The following is a 14,985-nucleotide window of genomic DNA, read 5'->3' as shown; positions in this document are numbered from 1 at the left end:
CTGCAAAGAGAACTGATTAACGCTAGGAAGACAAGCACAGGAGAGAAATTGCTTAATTGTCAGTTATGTTTGGTTTTTGGTTTTTTTTTCTTAATTTAGAATCAAATCTACAAATCTTAAAATGTGTGTGTGTTTCCTCTGTGGAACTGTGTATGGGCCTAGGTGACAGCAAAGACAGTAGTCAGGGAGGATTTGCAGATGTGTTAGAGAGGTGGTGGTAGAATGAGCAAAACCAAAAAGGATTAATTTATTATAATAAGTACAGGGAAGAATTTGATTTTGAATTGGGACTAAGTTCTGAAGGGATCTGTTTTCTTTTATGTTGTTTTCATCAGAGTTCTTAGACATGGCGATTTGGGAGAGAGAAAAACTCTAATCCAGATTCTGGTTTTATTAAAGATGTCAGTTAAATTACTTCAGATTTATACCTCTGTGACTGTGAGTAGGGTGCAACTGTATGTGTGTGTAAAAGGCTTGAGGCAAGACATGGAGGTAGATGAACAAAACCCACCCTTTTGCCCATCAGGTGCTTTATGCATGTTCAAATCCAAAGCACGATTCACATTTGAGTTTGTTGACCAAAACTCACGCTAGCACTGAAATCACTGCTCTCTTTTGGCTACAGAAGGATCAATAAAATAGTAAATAATGGCATATGTGGCAGGATGGGTTGATGCGCTGGATGGTTTATATTAGATCCAAGAAAAAAAAAAGTAGATTCTATACAGTGCTGACTATTCACTTTGACCTAAGTTACCATGTAGCACAGCAATAATGAATCAAGCCCATGTAGGACAAGGTAATGCTCTACTTTACATGGTGCGAGACCTAAGGATTATTCTGCCTGTAATACGGGGCAAAATAATAGCTCACAGAGAGATACTGAGAAAGAACCCCACTGTGCTGGAGCGAATTAAAGCACCACCATCTTTGGGTTTCTTTCCTCTTAAACTTATCTATTCAGAGTAGATTTATTAATTTTTCTTAACTGTATAAACCTGCCAATTTTTTTAAAAAAACAACCTTACCAAAATGTTCACGGCAGTTGTTTAACACAGCATCTGCTGCTTTTGTTTCTACTGTTTCATTTAATTGTTGCTTAAAAACAGCTCAGCAGAATGATGGTTTACATTTTTCTCCAAAGTCCTTATTCTGTTAGCAAATTGGGTATTACTGTTTAATCTGCTTCATCTTTATTTGCTGTGATCCATTTCTTTCATCAGTTTAATTTTCCCACTGTTCAGAGAATGGCCAGTGAGGTGGGTACTTACTTGTTTAATTCTGTGTTTTAAAGTGCTTGTCTAAGATACTGAAAACACTGAGGTATGTGAAAATGAGTGTTAAATCAAACTACTGTTGGCACTAAAATTTGCACTGTCAAAACAAAGCAAGAGGAGCATTGGAAAGAATGGCTTCAAAGCAGAGGAACACTCAAAGCAAGGAAAGAAAATGACAATCAGAGAAAGAGAAGGTGACACATGGAGACTATGGAAAAGTCTGACTTAGATTCTGGACAAACTATTACAAACTATAGTGTAGAGTAGATAGATGAGTGATGAGAAAGGGTCAATAGCTTTTTCTTAGTAACTCATGTCTCACCAGTCTAATAAAATGCTGAATTTGCACAATTAATACACAGGCAACCTGAGATTTCCGCAGAGCATTTGACAGGCTTCTTTACCACAGGTTTTGAAGCAATGAAGTTGTAATTGAGATGAAGGGAAAGCTCCCTTTATTTATTAATCACAGATTGTTGGTGTAGACAACAAGTGAGGTAGCCAGCTTTCACTGTGGATGGATTTTACTAATTCTGGACATCATGGAGAAGTCAGTGATAACACTTGTCTCTTCCAACCTGTTTGTTAAATGATCTGGAACAGCGAGGTGACACAGTTGGCTGATGAGTGATTATTCTGAGTAGTTGAAACAAAAAAATGGTTGTAAAGATTGTAGAAGGATCTCAGGGTATCGAGTTGCGAATTTTGGTAAAATGATTGTTAAAATACCTTGGCAGGTATGGGAAAGGTTCACTCCTTTTAGAAAAAGAACTGTTACAAGTGAGTTCAAGGATTTCACCTGACGAACAAAGAAAAGTTCTCTTACCATTCACAGCTTTTCTCCTTTGTGTCCTAGCCTCAGGTGAAGGGGGAGGTGAAGGAAGACAATCTAGATGTGAAGAGGTTGAACTGATTTTCTTTTGAGAGTGTTCCTCTGAAAGATCCACAAGCTTCTTTATGGGTAGGCCAGCTGCTGGCTGCTTGTATCTTGCATACTGCAGTGCTTCTGTGATCCATCTCATTTCTCTCCAGATCTCATCAATTTGCTGTAGAGAAAAAAATGGTGAAAAAGTACAGTGAAGTCTGTGTATTAATTTTATCTAAGTATGTACTTTCTTCAGGTGTCCAAGTAGGTGTGTAGTCACTGCCAACAGAAGCAGGATCCCCTGACAGGACACTTCAGATTCAGGTGTTAGAACTGCCTTTGGTTAGGTGCTTGTTCTCTTCCACCACTGCAGAGGCTGCTTAGAGCCATCACACTCTCAAATTAGGTACCTCAGTTAAAAACCTGTAGTTAACAGGGGTGAATCCAGGCCTAAACTCTGACATGGAAAGGAAATGAAAATTGTCTTATGATGGAGTAAGAAATTTGATCAATTTTGTAGCACACTTGAAAGTTGGTTTCGTTCTGTGTTGGAATGAAAGCAAGACTTCTTGAGCATCCTTGCAAATCCAGGATTGTGTTCAAAAGCAGAGTGCTCAGATCAAACCTAGTTCTTAACAGAAGAATATACATACATGTGGAAGAATATATATATACATGGAGGGTTGAAGCACAGGTATGAGCCAAACTGCAGGTTTCTCCCTTACCATCATTCCGGTCTGTATACATTTTAACAGTATAAATCTACACTAAGACAGTTCTAAGACATGCCTGTTGATGGCAATAAGAGACAAATGAGACAATCAATATTAGGATATAGCTTTAAGTATCTGCAGAGAGAAAGATGCTGTTTAATGTGGGTCTTGAGAGTCTTTTAATAATGGAACACTTAACATCTTCAAAGTAATTCAAGATGTTTGATGACTGAGCAAATGCTGCTGCAACCAGCAAATTACAGTGGCTGTATCATGTCCTTCTGCTCCAGTATCCCTTCTAGAACTTCCCTTGTACTCCTCTTTCTACAGAAGATTCTGCATTTAAAGAAGTGATCCTTCATAGTAATACTGCAATGTTTCAGGGGAATTACAGCCCTATGCAGTTACACAAGCTGCATTCTGCAGGAATGCAAGAACGAGAGCCCTGGGTCAGTAAAGGGACAGGCAAGAGGGAGGGGTACTTCGTGCAGTATTATCAAATCGGGCAGTGGCGGAGGGGTCAGTGAAAATGGGACTGCAGACTGATACATTCTAAGTCCTCCAACACATACTCTTACCTGGAGATGCTTCTTCCTAAAATGCACATTCAAAGTGTGAAGTTCATTGCTGAGGGATACCGTAGATGCCAGATTAGCTAGGGTAGTTCTTGGTGAGCGGTTTGGGGGACAGGATAGCTGGATAGCTGGATCTTTGTTTTGACCTACTATGGCCACTTTTACATAAAGGTGAAATCCCGACTCCAATGATGTCAGTGCAAGCCTTGCCACTGAGTCAATTTGAGCTAAGAACATACACTGATAAGAATAGTGAATGGTTCAGAATTAATTCATAATCCTACATCATTTCAAGACTTCAGTGTAGCTCCATGAAGAGAATGTCAGTTAGCAAACGTCCCACCTATTTGATTTTGGAGATTTTAGGTTTCCTTTCCGTGATCCTCCCTCAGCCCTGAACAAAATTAATACTGCATGCAGTTTAATAAAATGCTAATCCTGATGCCATTCTGTAGTGTCTCCTGGGATAACGGACCAGTCATCTTAATGATTCTTTTACACTTTAGGAACATTTGAAGCATTATAAATTGCAGTTTAACTTCAGGTTTAGTTTCAGTGCCTGTATATTTCTTTTCTTGCTGGCTGTGTAATATTCTGGTAAAGACACTCAAAGTACCTTATCTGCTGGTTGGTTTTTGGTTGTGGGTTTTTTTGTTTTGGTTTGGTTTGGGTATTTTTTGTTTTTGTTTTTTTTTTAATTTTTACTTTTCAGTTGCCCTCTGACTCATTTTCAGAACAGCATTTATACAGACTCCCTTGCTCTTTACAATGTTTGGTTTGTGTAGTGACTTCAACACTGTCTTAGATGTAGGATCACACAAATGCTCTTGCGGTTTTGTGGTCACCATTGAAGATTGTGGTATGTGGTGGGCTGAGATACTTTGCCAATAGGTGGAATACAGCTGGTTTTCATTTGAGAGGAAACCTGACAAGGCTAATACACTGTCACAATAATTCAGCACAAAGCACTGAAGTTTAAAATATTCTCCCATATTTTCCCAGCGTATGTATCTGACTCAAACACTGAGTCACATATATACGTCATGGAGTCACATGGAGAAGTCACATGGAGAAGAGGAACACAGAACTGTCTGTACAGTGTGCATGCATATTAATATACATAAACTTATTTTTGATGTGAAGGATAAGATTTTTCCAAATGCTCTTACACACTGGGAAAAAGCTAGATTTTCTGAGTGTGAGAATGGGAAGATGAGAAGGAAGGAGAGGACTGAGCGGTGAAAGGACAATGGAAGATTCCTCTCTGCTGCATGCCAGGTTGCCAGAAGCTTCAAAGTGGGCAAGGCAAGGAGAATCTGACTTCAAAGCAAAGAAGAACAGAAATCTTATCTTGTTCGTAATAATGGAGGGACGAATCCCATTATAAATGGGATAAATGGTTGTCTTGGCCTCTATTCCAACAGAAGGTTGCTTGAATATGAAGAATATAGAGCTGTAAAATTATCTGCACCTCACTTGTAGAATGACAAATCAACTATGTCCATAGATGCACAATGCAAAGGTCATGAGTTTTATCTATAAATAAGCAATTGCCAGAATGGTTTGCGAAAGGGCAGGCCTGGCTGTGCTGCACAGTGGGGTGTAGTTTGAACATCCCTGAGTTGAGCAGCTGAAGTCCTGATCTGGGAACAGTACAGGAAAATCAGTGTGAGAGACAAAGGCTAAGCAAAGTAGACAAGTATGGTAACATTTGTGGTCCTTCTGCGTTGGGGGACTGAAGCAATATTACTGCATAGTGCTGGACTGACTTACAGATGCTTTTTGGGCTAAACTGCCATCTTAAATGCAGAGCTGCTTTCTTCACTGTGATATCGTTGGTGAAGATTGTCTCCACAACCTAGTCTGAATTTTCATTTTATTTTTTTAAATTGGCAAGTTATCATAATGAAAAATGTTCTCAGTTAAGGAAGACAGAGAAAAACGATTGCACAAATGAATGCCCAAGCATAGTGCTACTTACATTAGATGGGAGGGAGTTTTACAGGCAGACCGACACATTTCTTTATAACAGTCTAGTATAACTGTCATTTGATTTTACCCATAAAAATCCTTGTATAAAAGCAACTACTAAGGAAATCATGTTCTGGGTTTGAATTTCATAAAAACAGAATTGCACTTTTGATACAACTGCTCTTTTTATGATGTCTGTGAATAATTCTCCATTTAGATTTCAAATTACAGCCCTATGCAGTTTTTAAGAAAGCCACCTTAAAATCTCCTTGGAATAGTCAGAAACAGACTATTACCTGTATGTAGTCTATAACTTGCTGGTGTCTTTGTTTGGCTGCAGCGACTTCACTGTCTGAAATTGCTTCCCTTAGGGATTGCTGGGTTTTCAGAGAGTCCAGCTCTATGACAGCAGAAAGGCGGCAATACAGGCTTATAAATTTTTCCTTGTAACAGCAAAAATGAACTGTGAAAAGACCAAGTGCAAAGGAAACATTGTTATATTCTGGTTATGAAATATGAAATCCTTAGTCTTCAGTACACAAACTTTATTAAATACAATTACCAACTCTGGGTGAGTTACTTTAAGCTAGAAATAAATAATACAAGCTCTTAGTCTCCTCTCATTTACATTGGATTTACTCTGTAACTTCACTGATTTCAAAAGAGCAATTTCTAATTTATACCTAAGTGAAGGGATAATCAGGTCCGTAGTATGCAACTCCAGAGGCTATCTTGCCTTAATTAGAAAGGCTCTTTCTAAGGCTTTTATAGCTCATAATTTCTTTTATCAAGAAAGTAGTGACATGGCTGGAAAATGGAACTCATCTTTTATTTTTTTAATTGAGTGTTTCAGAAAGAAAGTATCATTTTGAAGGATGATAACTTTCTCATGGGCTAGACTAGCTTAAATAGTAACTTAAATGTAAATGACTCAGTAGTAAAAGCATTTCAGTGATATCACAGTTTGGGTGAAACAAAACTCTTTTAGGTGTTATCATCATCCTCTGAACTCTGATGCAGAAGGGTAACCCAGCAAGTTCAGGCATGACCTCTTGCTTTGTGTAATTTGACTTTGGAGCAGCACAGAGCTCTCTGAGCTACCTTTAGAAGAGGTAACTAGATAACGGAGTCCGGCTGCAGTGTCATGGAGCTTCACAAATGTTAATTTACCTGGCCTCTTAAAGCTACATTATTCCAGAATCTGCAATTGCTCAGGCAAAACCTACCAGTTATCTCTACGAACTGCAGTACAGACATACCAAAGCTTGCTGAGGGAGAACAAGTTTTCAGAAATACCTCCCCATTCATTGGTGCTTCAATAAATGCAAGCATACAGCGTGATTTTGTTATAGCAGCAAACGCCAGTTGGCTTACTACTGCTGCTTGTATGGATTGTGGCGTGTTTTTCAGGGTGTTTAAAGTGTAAATTGCATATATTATCCTTATCATAAATATTAAAAAAGAAACAAAACCAGTGTTATATGTCTACTTGTCCCTTGCAAACAACATGGTAAGAATAATTGAAGAGAATTTCTCAAACTAAGAAACCCAATCACAGAAGCGGAATTAGCATAACAATAAAGGCTTAATCTGAACATAGAAATCCCACAAAAAAGAGTGAAAGAAAGAACTCTACATTCTGGTTTCTCAATGATGCCGAGATATTGCAGGGATCTAGTCTGAATACTGTGTGGTCTTACAGTATATATGCCATATGTGGTGGACTCTTGAGTGAATTACAGCTGCGGTTTCAGCTTCAGTGCTGAAGTTTCTAGCCTTTGTGGTTTTAAGTCAGATCCTTTAATGTTACTTTAACAAATGTTACTTCAACATAGTCTTTTGTGGTTATGCAATTATATATTTGGTAGCCACCAGCTAATGGGGAATGGAAGCTTCTAATATTTGAGATGTGAATCACAGTCACTTTATAGAACATCAGGGATACATATATAATAAGTCATACAGAAATGTCATCTGCCTTTGGCCAGATGATTGCTTACTTTAAAAAAAATATTCAAAAATAAAATCCAGCTTTCCATACTGTTTGCTCCACCATGAACTGCTTTTCCACTGCTAAACAGAGGTCTGCACCCAGAATGATTTTTGAGAGATTACTCTGTCACGTTCAGCTGTACTGCATTGTCCCATTCAGTGTCTATTGCTGTGTCAGCCCAATGCATAATACGTCGCAGAAGTGAGAATGACTCCTGCCCCTGGCCTGTATACCATATAAAGAGCATTAAATAGTCTGTGTGGAGGTTAGTTTCACCAGAGGTGAAGATGCTTCATGCATTAATTTGCACAGCAGATGCAGCAGCCACCTCTCACAGGGAGAAATGACATGCTCAATACACAGCCCAGCTGTAGGCTTCAGGGTTGCGTGTCAGGACGGTAATGGGTCTGGCTTTAGGGCACTGCAGCCATGGTTATATGACCCAAAGCACTGAACTAACTCTTCTAGTTCAGTTATGTTAGTTTTATTTTGAGGGGGTAACTTTGCCTTGACAGATTACACCAGTTTATGTATTGTCTGTCTGTACAACTCACAATTTTGTGGCAGCTCAGTTGTCATCTGTCCTCCCACAACCAGCATAAAACCCCAGTGCTGTCACAGACACCACTTTGCTGTGGTTGGTGTGGCATAAACACAATCAGGTATTCCTGCCTGATCCAAATAAAGCTTGTGGTGCTGGATGATGGCAGGTCATGGATCTATTGTGACTGCAGAAATGCAGTCCTGGTAAGACCCTCCATTAACATCTAGTCGTTGTTCTCCTACATTAGTGACTCCAACAGCACTTAGAAATGATGTTTCAGGAACAGTGTGGTAATGGTCAAGCACGGGAACAGGCTGCCCAGGGAAGTGCTTGAGTCACTGTCTCTGGAGGTATTTGAAAGACATGTAGATGCGGCACTTAGGGACATGGTTCAGTGGTGGGCTTGGCAGTGCTGGGTTAACGGTTGGACTCAAAGGTCTTTTCCAACCTAAACAGTTCTATGACTCTTTGATTCTGTGGTGTCACATAAACACCAGAGAGAGATATCACTGAGCTCACAGTTGCCACGAGACACGTATTCTGTAGTGGCTCCTTGTGTACTGACTCCATCCGTTTTGGCTCGTGTCTTTGTGCCTTCTCCAAGGCAGAGGAAAGAAAGAAATCCAGTTTTACAGTCCAGAAAGAAACAGAAGAGACTAATGTGTAAGGCTCAGCAGTCCCCATACTTATAATATTCTTCCTATAAAGAACTATTAATTCTTTATGAGCTGCTTTTATGTGGAACCTTTCTTTCCTCTGTGGACTGAAGGAGAAGAAATGAGAAATAGAGGACCTTGAAGCTAAAGCATCTTATGCCTCAGTGAGATAGCTGGAAAACTCTGTTTTAGGGAATTCTTACCCAGTCAGCAATGCAGTGGAACAAGAGGGTTGAATTTGCTACAGCAGAGGATGAGCTCCCTAGAGAAGCAGATTCAAGTCCAGTGCTTTGGCATTTTTCACAACAGGCTTTTCCTGCACCAGAGCAATAGGACTGAGTCTTCTGCATTTCCCCAGGAAAAACATGACCCTCATGTGGGAAACTCCACTCAGACCTTTCACTAAATTGTGAGGGCAGTCAGACCTTGCAGACCATCTGCAATAAGGAACTGTAAAAATTATTCTCTACAAAACTAGTGATTATTCTTGTGACAATTTAGAGGGATTTTTTTTCTTTTTTTTTTGCATCTCCTTTCACGCTCCAGCCTTGCTATGTTGTGTGTAATTTTTGGTTCTGTTTTTTAAAGAACATCATCTTCCAAATAAGCTTATAGACACATACTGGATAACTGTGGGCTTTGGTCTACGCTTTGCATTTCAATAACGATGGCTACAGTATATGCTTTAACCGCTCTGCTCCCTCTATAACTTGTACACAGTTATAGGTAGTGTTGTTGCCAAAGCCATCGTGTGATTTATTGACTCTCCACTGGGACAAGGGGGAAAACAGATACAACTTTGTGATTTTATTATAAGGAGACTGGGTTAATATTTCTAGGTGAAGCAAGCTACTATACCGAGTTCAAACATCTGAAGAGGGAGGTTAAGAAATCCTGAGTGTGGGGTGTAAGGATTATTCTGTCCTGGGGCAGTGCAGACGTCGTCTGAGGCGGGGAGCAGGAGAAGAAAGGAGACATTGTGACCCAGTTCCAACACCTCCTGTGTATACAGACGGAAGTGCTTAGCCTGTAGAGGGACACGCGCGGGGGAAGAAATAGGAGAGAATTACAACATGGCACTTATATAAACAACACCCCAAATGATATAAAACATTAAAGAAAATTTGCACAACATCAAGCTTGGAATTTTTATAAAACATAAATATTTGGGGGGGGGGGAGCACTAAATGTGGGTTCATGTCACTACATAAAATAAAGATTTAAAGCTGCAATGTTCCACATTAAAACAACACACACAGGCACAACCCCCCTGAAAACAACATTTATGTTTCTTATTAGGCAGAAAATGATCACATGCCATGTGCTTTTCAAGATTATGATTGCATAATTATGTGAAAACATGAAAATGGATTCAATTAAAAACCTTTAAGATTCAATTTAGGGTTGGTTAAGAGAAATATGCAGCTCTCCCTCAACACAGCACTGAAAAGGTTTAACAAGTGCTGCAGCACGAGAAAATGGCACACACAGGAGTTGGCCTGAGGCTGCCGTAGAGCTGCTGTGTGCAGCGCTGCATTTTGCCCCGGGTATGCACCGGTGTCACTGTCCATGATATGGTTTACCACAAAAATAATAAAAATACTTAAATAAATCTGTTGAATTAAAAATTCAATTCATTAACATAGAAGTTTAGTTCTGAGTCATCAAAACATTTACAACTATGTTAACTGCAAGGTCATGTTTATGTCTCTCTCTCATGCACAATAGATGAGCTTAAATGCTTGGCTGAACTGCAGCCTAAGGAACATATTGCACATTGAAATATTTTAGTCCCTAGCTCAAAAGAAAAAAAAAAAAAAAGGCACAAAAGCTATAACCTCCAAACCTCCAAGAAAATACACCAGCACAGAGACCTGTACAGAGCCCTATTGAATTACAGTGACTGACCACAAAGCAGCACGCCATCTGTCTTAATTTTGGATCTACTTGAGATTTACTTGGCTCTTCACAGGCTAGACGGTGCAGCACTGATGGATTCCTTTTTAAAAGCAAAACCTAAACCTTTCAAAATCAAGAAATGTAGAACCAGATTAATTTATTTTAAGGCCACATCTTTCTAGCTGCACAAATGGACCCTGAACTGAATATAAAGATTACTTACTTCTACTTCAAGCCCTCTTTACTCTTGTAGACAAAAATAAAATGGAATTCATGTAAACAAGAAACAAACTCCTTAGCTTATTTCTTCATGGATCTTTCGCATCATAGATTATCCTCCCTGACTTTATTTATTCACATAGGCATTTCTTGTACCTAAATGTAAAGCCAGAAGCCAGATACCTCTCCTCACCCACAGCAATCTGGAGGTCTGGATCTATGTGTTTTAAAAGTGCTATGTTTATCTGTGTGTAAAAGAATAGCAAAACACTGTGCCTTCGGCAGGGCTTCCATACATCCTCACTATTACCTCCAAATGGACAGTCAGTTGCCCTGCTTGCCTGGAAAAATACCTATTTTTCTTTGCCAGCGGGGTAAAGGTGCTCGCAACTACTAGTTTCATTCAAAAGTGCTTATTTGCACCTGCCTGAGGTTGCACAAATATGCTAGCAGATGCAGAAATAGGAACTCACTGAAAATTTGTGTCTTAATACTTGTATGTTCACATATGCAGGAAAATACGTGTCTTATTGAAGATGTTCCCTGCATGCACACTTAGGATAATGGAATACAAAACTTCTCTGCTGTTCTTTTCTTGTAGCCGTAACATTTAATACCTACTTGCAAGTTACACAGTTTGTAGCTTTTAGTTGTGTTCTTAAGAATCAGTTTTTAAAAAGGTGATAAATACCATAAAGGAAAATACCTGATGCAGAGGTAGATTGATCTGTTTAAGGAGAGCTTTCACTGCCATCTGGAGCTCATACAAGAACAATTGAGTAGGGCAGTCTGAAGTATGATCCATACTTTCCACAGATTCTGAGCCAGAAAGTGTTTGGATCCATTCCCACTCATCTCTGTATGTTGAGTCAAGTTAAAATTAGAAATATAACAAAAGTTCAATGCACAAGCAGGAATTCATTGTATGTGCATTTGGGATCTGTTGATAGTTTAATCCTCATACAGCAAAACATTCTAAACTTGTGCAATCCTGATTGTTTATGGTTAAAAATCTGACTTGAAAAGTTTAATTTTTCTATCACATGCACATCAGGCTGAACATTCCTTGCAAACCTCTGAAAGTCCAACTACCTTTGACATATTTCACTAAGGCTTCACACTCCGGTTTTCTTTTTTGCATACTTCATTCCTTATCTACCATGTTATTTTAAAAAAACATGCATTGGAAATCCCAACAGTGACAATTAGCAGGAAGTTTAATTTCTGTGACAGACTATCTTGAACTCACTGGAGCCAAAGAACTTCCTGGTTTGCTCGAAATATATCTATTTTAGACCAGATAAACATGGGAATCATCTTTCTGGATCAAATCCTTAATTCACCCTGTCCAGTATTCAGTCTTGAAAAGCAGCCAGCACCAAACATTCAAGACAAAAAATATTACAGGAAACCCCACTACAAGATGAGTAATAGATGTGGTACAATTTGCTCCTAAATAAAGATCTGATCTTAAACTTCAAGGATCAGAGATTGTTATAAACTCTGAAGCATTAGGCTTTATATTTCTTCCAAATTTTTTGTTAGCTTTAACTACTGCATTCTGGATATCCTTATTATCCATATAGTTATCCAGTACCTTTCTCCTCATGCAAAATTATCAGCTGGTTGCTGAAATGATGTGGGATTAAAAAGCTCCAGAAAAAAGCCAGTAAAATGCATCGCCCGCTGGGCAAGGACTAGGCAGCACAAAGAAGTGCACTTGCCCAATAGACAAGGGAAGCAATGGCCAAGGGGGAGAACGGCTTTGCCAGAGCACAGCAGTTCAAGGGCTGATAGCATTTGTCTGAATATGTCTTTTCAGTTGCTGCATGATTGCTGTGGATTAGAGTGAGAAACCAGATATTACACAAGGGCATACACAGAAAGATCACCAACACCGCATGGTCAGTGAAAATCAGTAGAAAGGGTGACATTTAATTCACTGGAGGCTGAATCAGGGCTTCAGGCTGTGATCTTCCTAACAGAAACATGAAGATCATTACCACTGTGCAGAATCTGAGTGACTACAGGACACTGTCCTTGGAAGCCAGAGGGCTCATATGTGCGTGTTCTGGACAGCCCTTCAGACTGCTGGGTGCACGCAGGGTGCCTGTTTGGTTCAGCGCTGATCTCTGTGACGCTACGCACCTGAGCCAAACTTTGCTGGCACCTATCATTTTGCAATGGAAGAATTGCCTTAGTGTTTAGATTTGATCAGTTGTTTCAAACTTAAAGCAAATGTTCTCTTCCTACATATGTGTGTGTAAGTATGCATATATTCACTTACTTGGAGACATTGCTGTTGTCTCGGATTTTAACATGACACAGGACGTTAGGCAACTTCTGCAACACAAGCACTTTGATTTGATCCACAGAACTGCAGAGTTTAAGGTAACCCAGATACAAGCCGGGAGGGAGGCGTTGCTGACTTCGTTTGTGATAGGAAAGTATGTCCTGTTTTAAGAGAAACAGTCCTACATAAAAATCTTATTTTTTTCTCCACATAAGTGGAAGAGTTTGGGATCAAAAAGCAACAAATGTTTTTATAGCTGTCTTTTTGTTTCAACAGTGTTCCCAATTCACAAATCATTTAAGCACATGCTTGAAGGTATAAATAATCTCTGGTAGTTTGGATGCACTTGGACAAGTTTTTACTTAAAGCCATACACAGGTTCCCTCCACGTCATGCAGGAATTGGGCCTAAAACCCTGAGGTTTCAATCTTCTACAACTGTAGTATTTAAACTAGCTTAAATAACACCCACCTCTGCGATCCTGTCTGATCATTTCAGCAGGGAGCTGGGTCACGGAACTGATTCAGCTGAAAAACAACTCAGGAAAAAGAGCAGTCATTTTTCAGCCAGAGCAGTTCCCTAGTTTGCGTTTGGTACACAGCTACACCGATGGAGCAGAGCAGCACTGGGAAAAAACTGTCACCTGGGGAAGGTGGGAGAGAGGGGCTGCATAAGCCAGTACTGTCACCAAAGAAATCCCTGTGGAGTCCCAGCCTACATCTCTCAAAAACTGTTTCTGTATCACCTGCTGTCAACAGGAAGAGTAAGAGTATGAGTGTGAGCTCTATGAGTATGGAGGTTGCTGGTTTGCAGAATTTAAATAAAGGCTATGTTTTCTGAACAGATGTATTTATCAACAAATAGAGCTTACAAGGAATTAATAACGATGGTGTATTTGCAGAAGCCAGGAGACATTTTTAAGGCTGTGTATAGCAGTCCCCCAAAACTACCCTAAAAATGATGTCCGCTGCCATCCTGAGAAATGTGTGCTTCTGCAGTGGGTGAGGATTAAGACACCTGGCCTCATGCCTTTACTCTTGGAACCATCAAATTATCTGCCAGTGCTATGCTTGGCTCTGACCAATGCAATTAGACCCTCATTTTCACAAGCACTTCATGAACAAAATACCCATTCGATGATTAAACAAGTAATAGAAGAAAGGGTGGGCATTAGATAGGAATGTGTAAACCATTAGGGGAACATTTTTTCCACTAGGATCTCTGTGGAAATCTGATCAGGTCTGCATTTTGGGTTTCCTAATATAAAACTTTTGCCCAGATTGACATTTTTCTACACCTTTAACACATTTTAATACATTAAATCTAACATAGATCAGGTAAGTTTTATTGTCTTTTGGAAATTTTTTAACGTTTCTAAAACCTGGTAATGTGTATTTTGATTGCCTGTCAGTTTCCGGTACAAAAAGCACAGTCTCTGCCCAGGAAAGTGCCTTTAATTCAAAAATTAACCACAGCAGTCATCATCTAGTTGAGGGTGCTAAAGAAGGGACGAAGACAATGGCTTGTCTTCTAGTATTTTGGGTAACTGTGCAACTGAGTTTTAGAGAGATTGGCTCCTGACATTTTGTGAGGAATCGGTTGCTGTTACCTACAGAGGACGTGTGTTAATCTTTATGTGAGCTATCTATTCTTAACTCGAGGTCACAGATACCTTGATTCTTGCAGGGCTGAAAACCCACACTTCTCAAAGATGTTAACTGAACTGACTATGCAAAACAACTTCTAAGATCGATCCTTACCTTGGTATTTTTCTAATTGTGAAGCCCAGGGCCATATTATGCAGAAATTAAAGGAGGCTTACGGGCAGTAAAGAATTCTTTAGCAACTATACCAGGCTCCAAGGAACCTCACAGAACAAGTTTATTAAGTAGAACAGTAAGGTTTTAAACCTAGATTTAATGTTCAAGGTTGGATGGAAAAATCTTATGGAGTGTAGAAATTGTAAGTGTCTGTATAGGT

At 39.4% G+C, this 14,985-nt stretch overlaps 1 protein-coding gene across 1 annotated transcript in view; it reads right to left on the bottom strand.

The window, feature by feature from the left end:
• Nucleotides 1-14,985, bottom strand: part of ANKFN1 (ankyrin repeat and fibronectin type III domain containing 1) — a 195,915-nt gene that overhangs the window by 24,350 nt on the left and 156,580 nt on the right. The window contains exons 14-18 of the mRNA XM_080375264.1: nt 13,000-13,166; nt 11,419-11,569; nt 9,453-9,621; nt 5,698-5,864; nt 2,104-2,323 (exon numbers count right to left, since the gene is read on the bottom strand). Coding sequence (XP_080231390.1) covers nt 2,104-2,323; nt 5,698-5,864; nt 9,453-9,621; nt 11,419-11,569; nt 13,000-13,166 — 874 coding nt within the window. The remainder of the gene's footprint in view (nt 1-2,103; nt 2,324-5,697; nt 5,865-9,452; nt 9,622-11,418; nt 11,570-12,999; nt 13,167-14,985) is intronic.

This window comes from Falco punctatus, assembly GCF_963210335.1.
Source record: "Falco punctatus genome assembly, chromosome: 1".
NCBI lineage: Eukaryota > Metazoa > Chordata > Aves > Falconiformes > Falconidae > Falco > Falco punctatus.
Note: the sequence above shows the minus strand (reverse complement) of the source record. Positions and strands in the feature narration are given on the sequence as shown.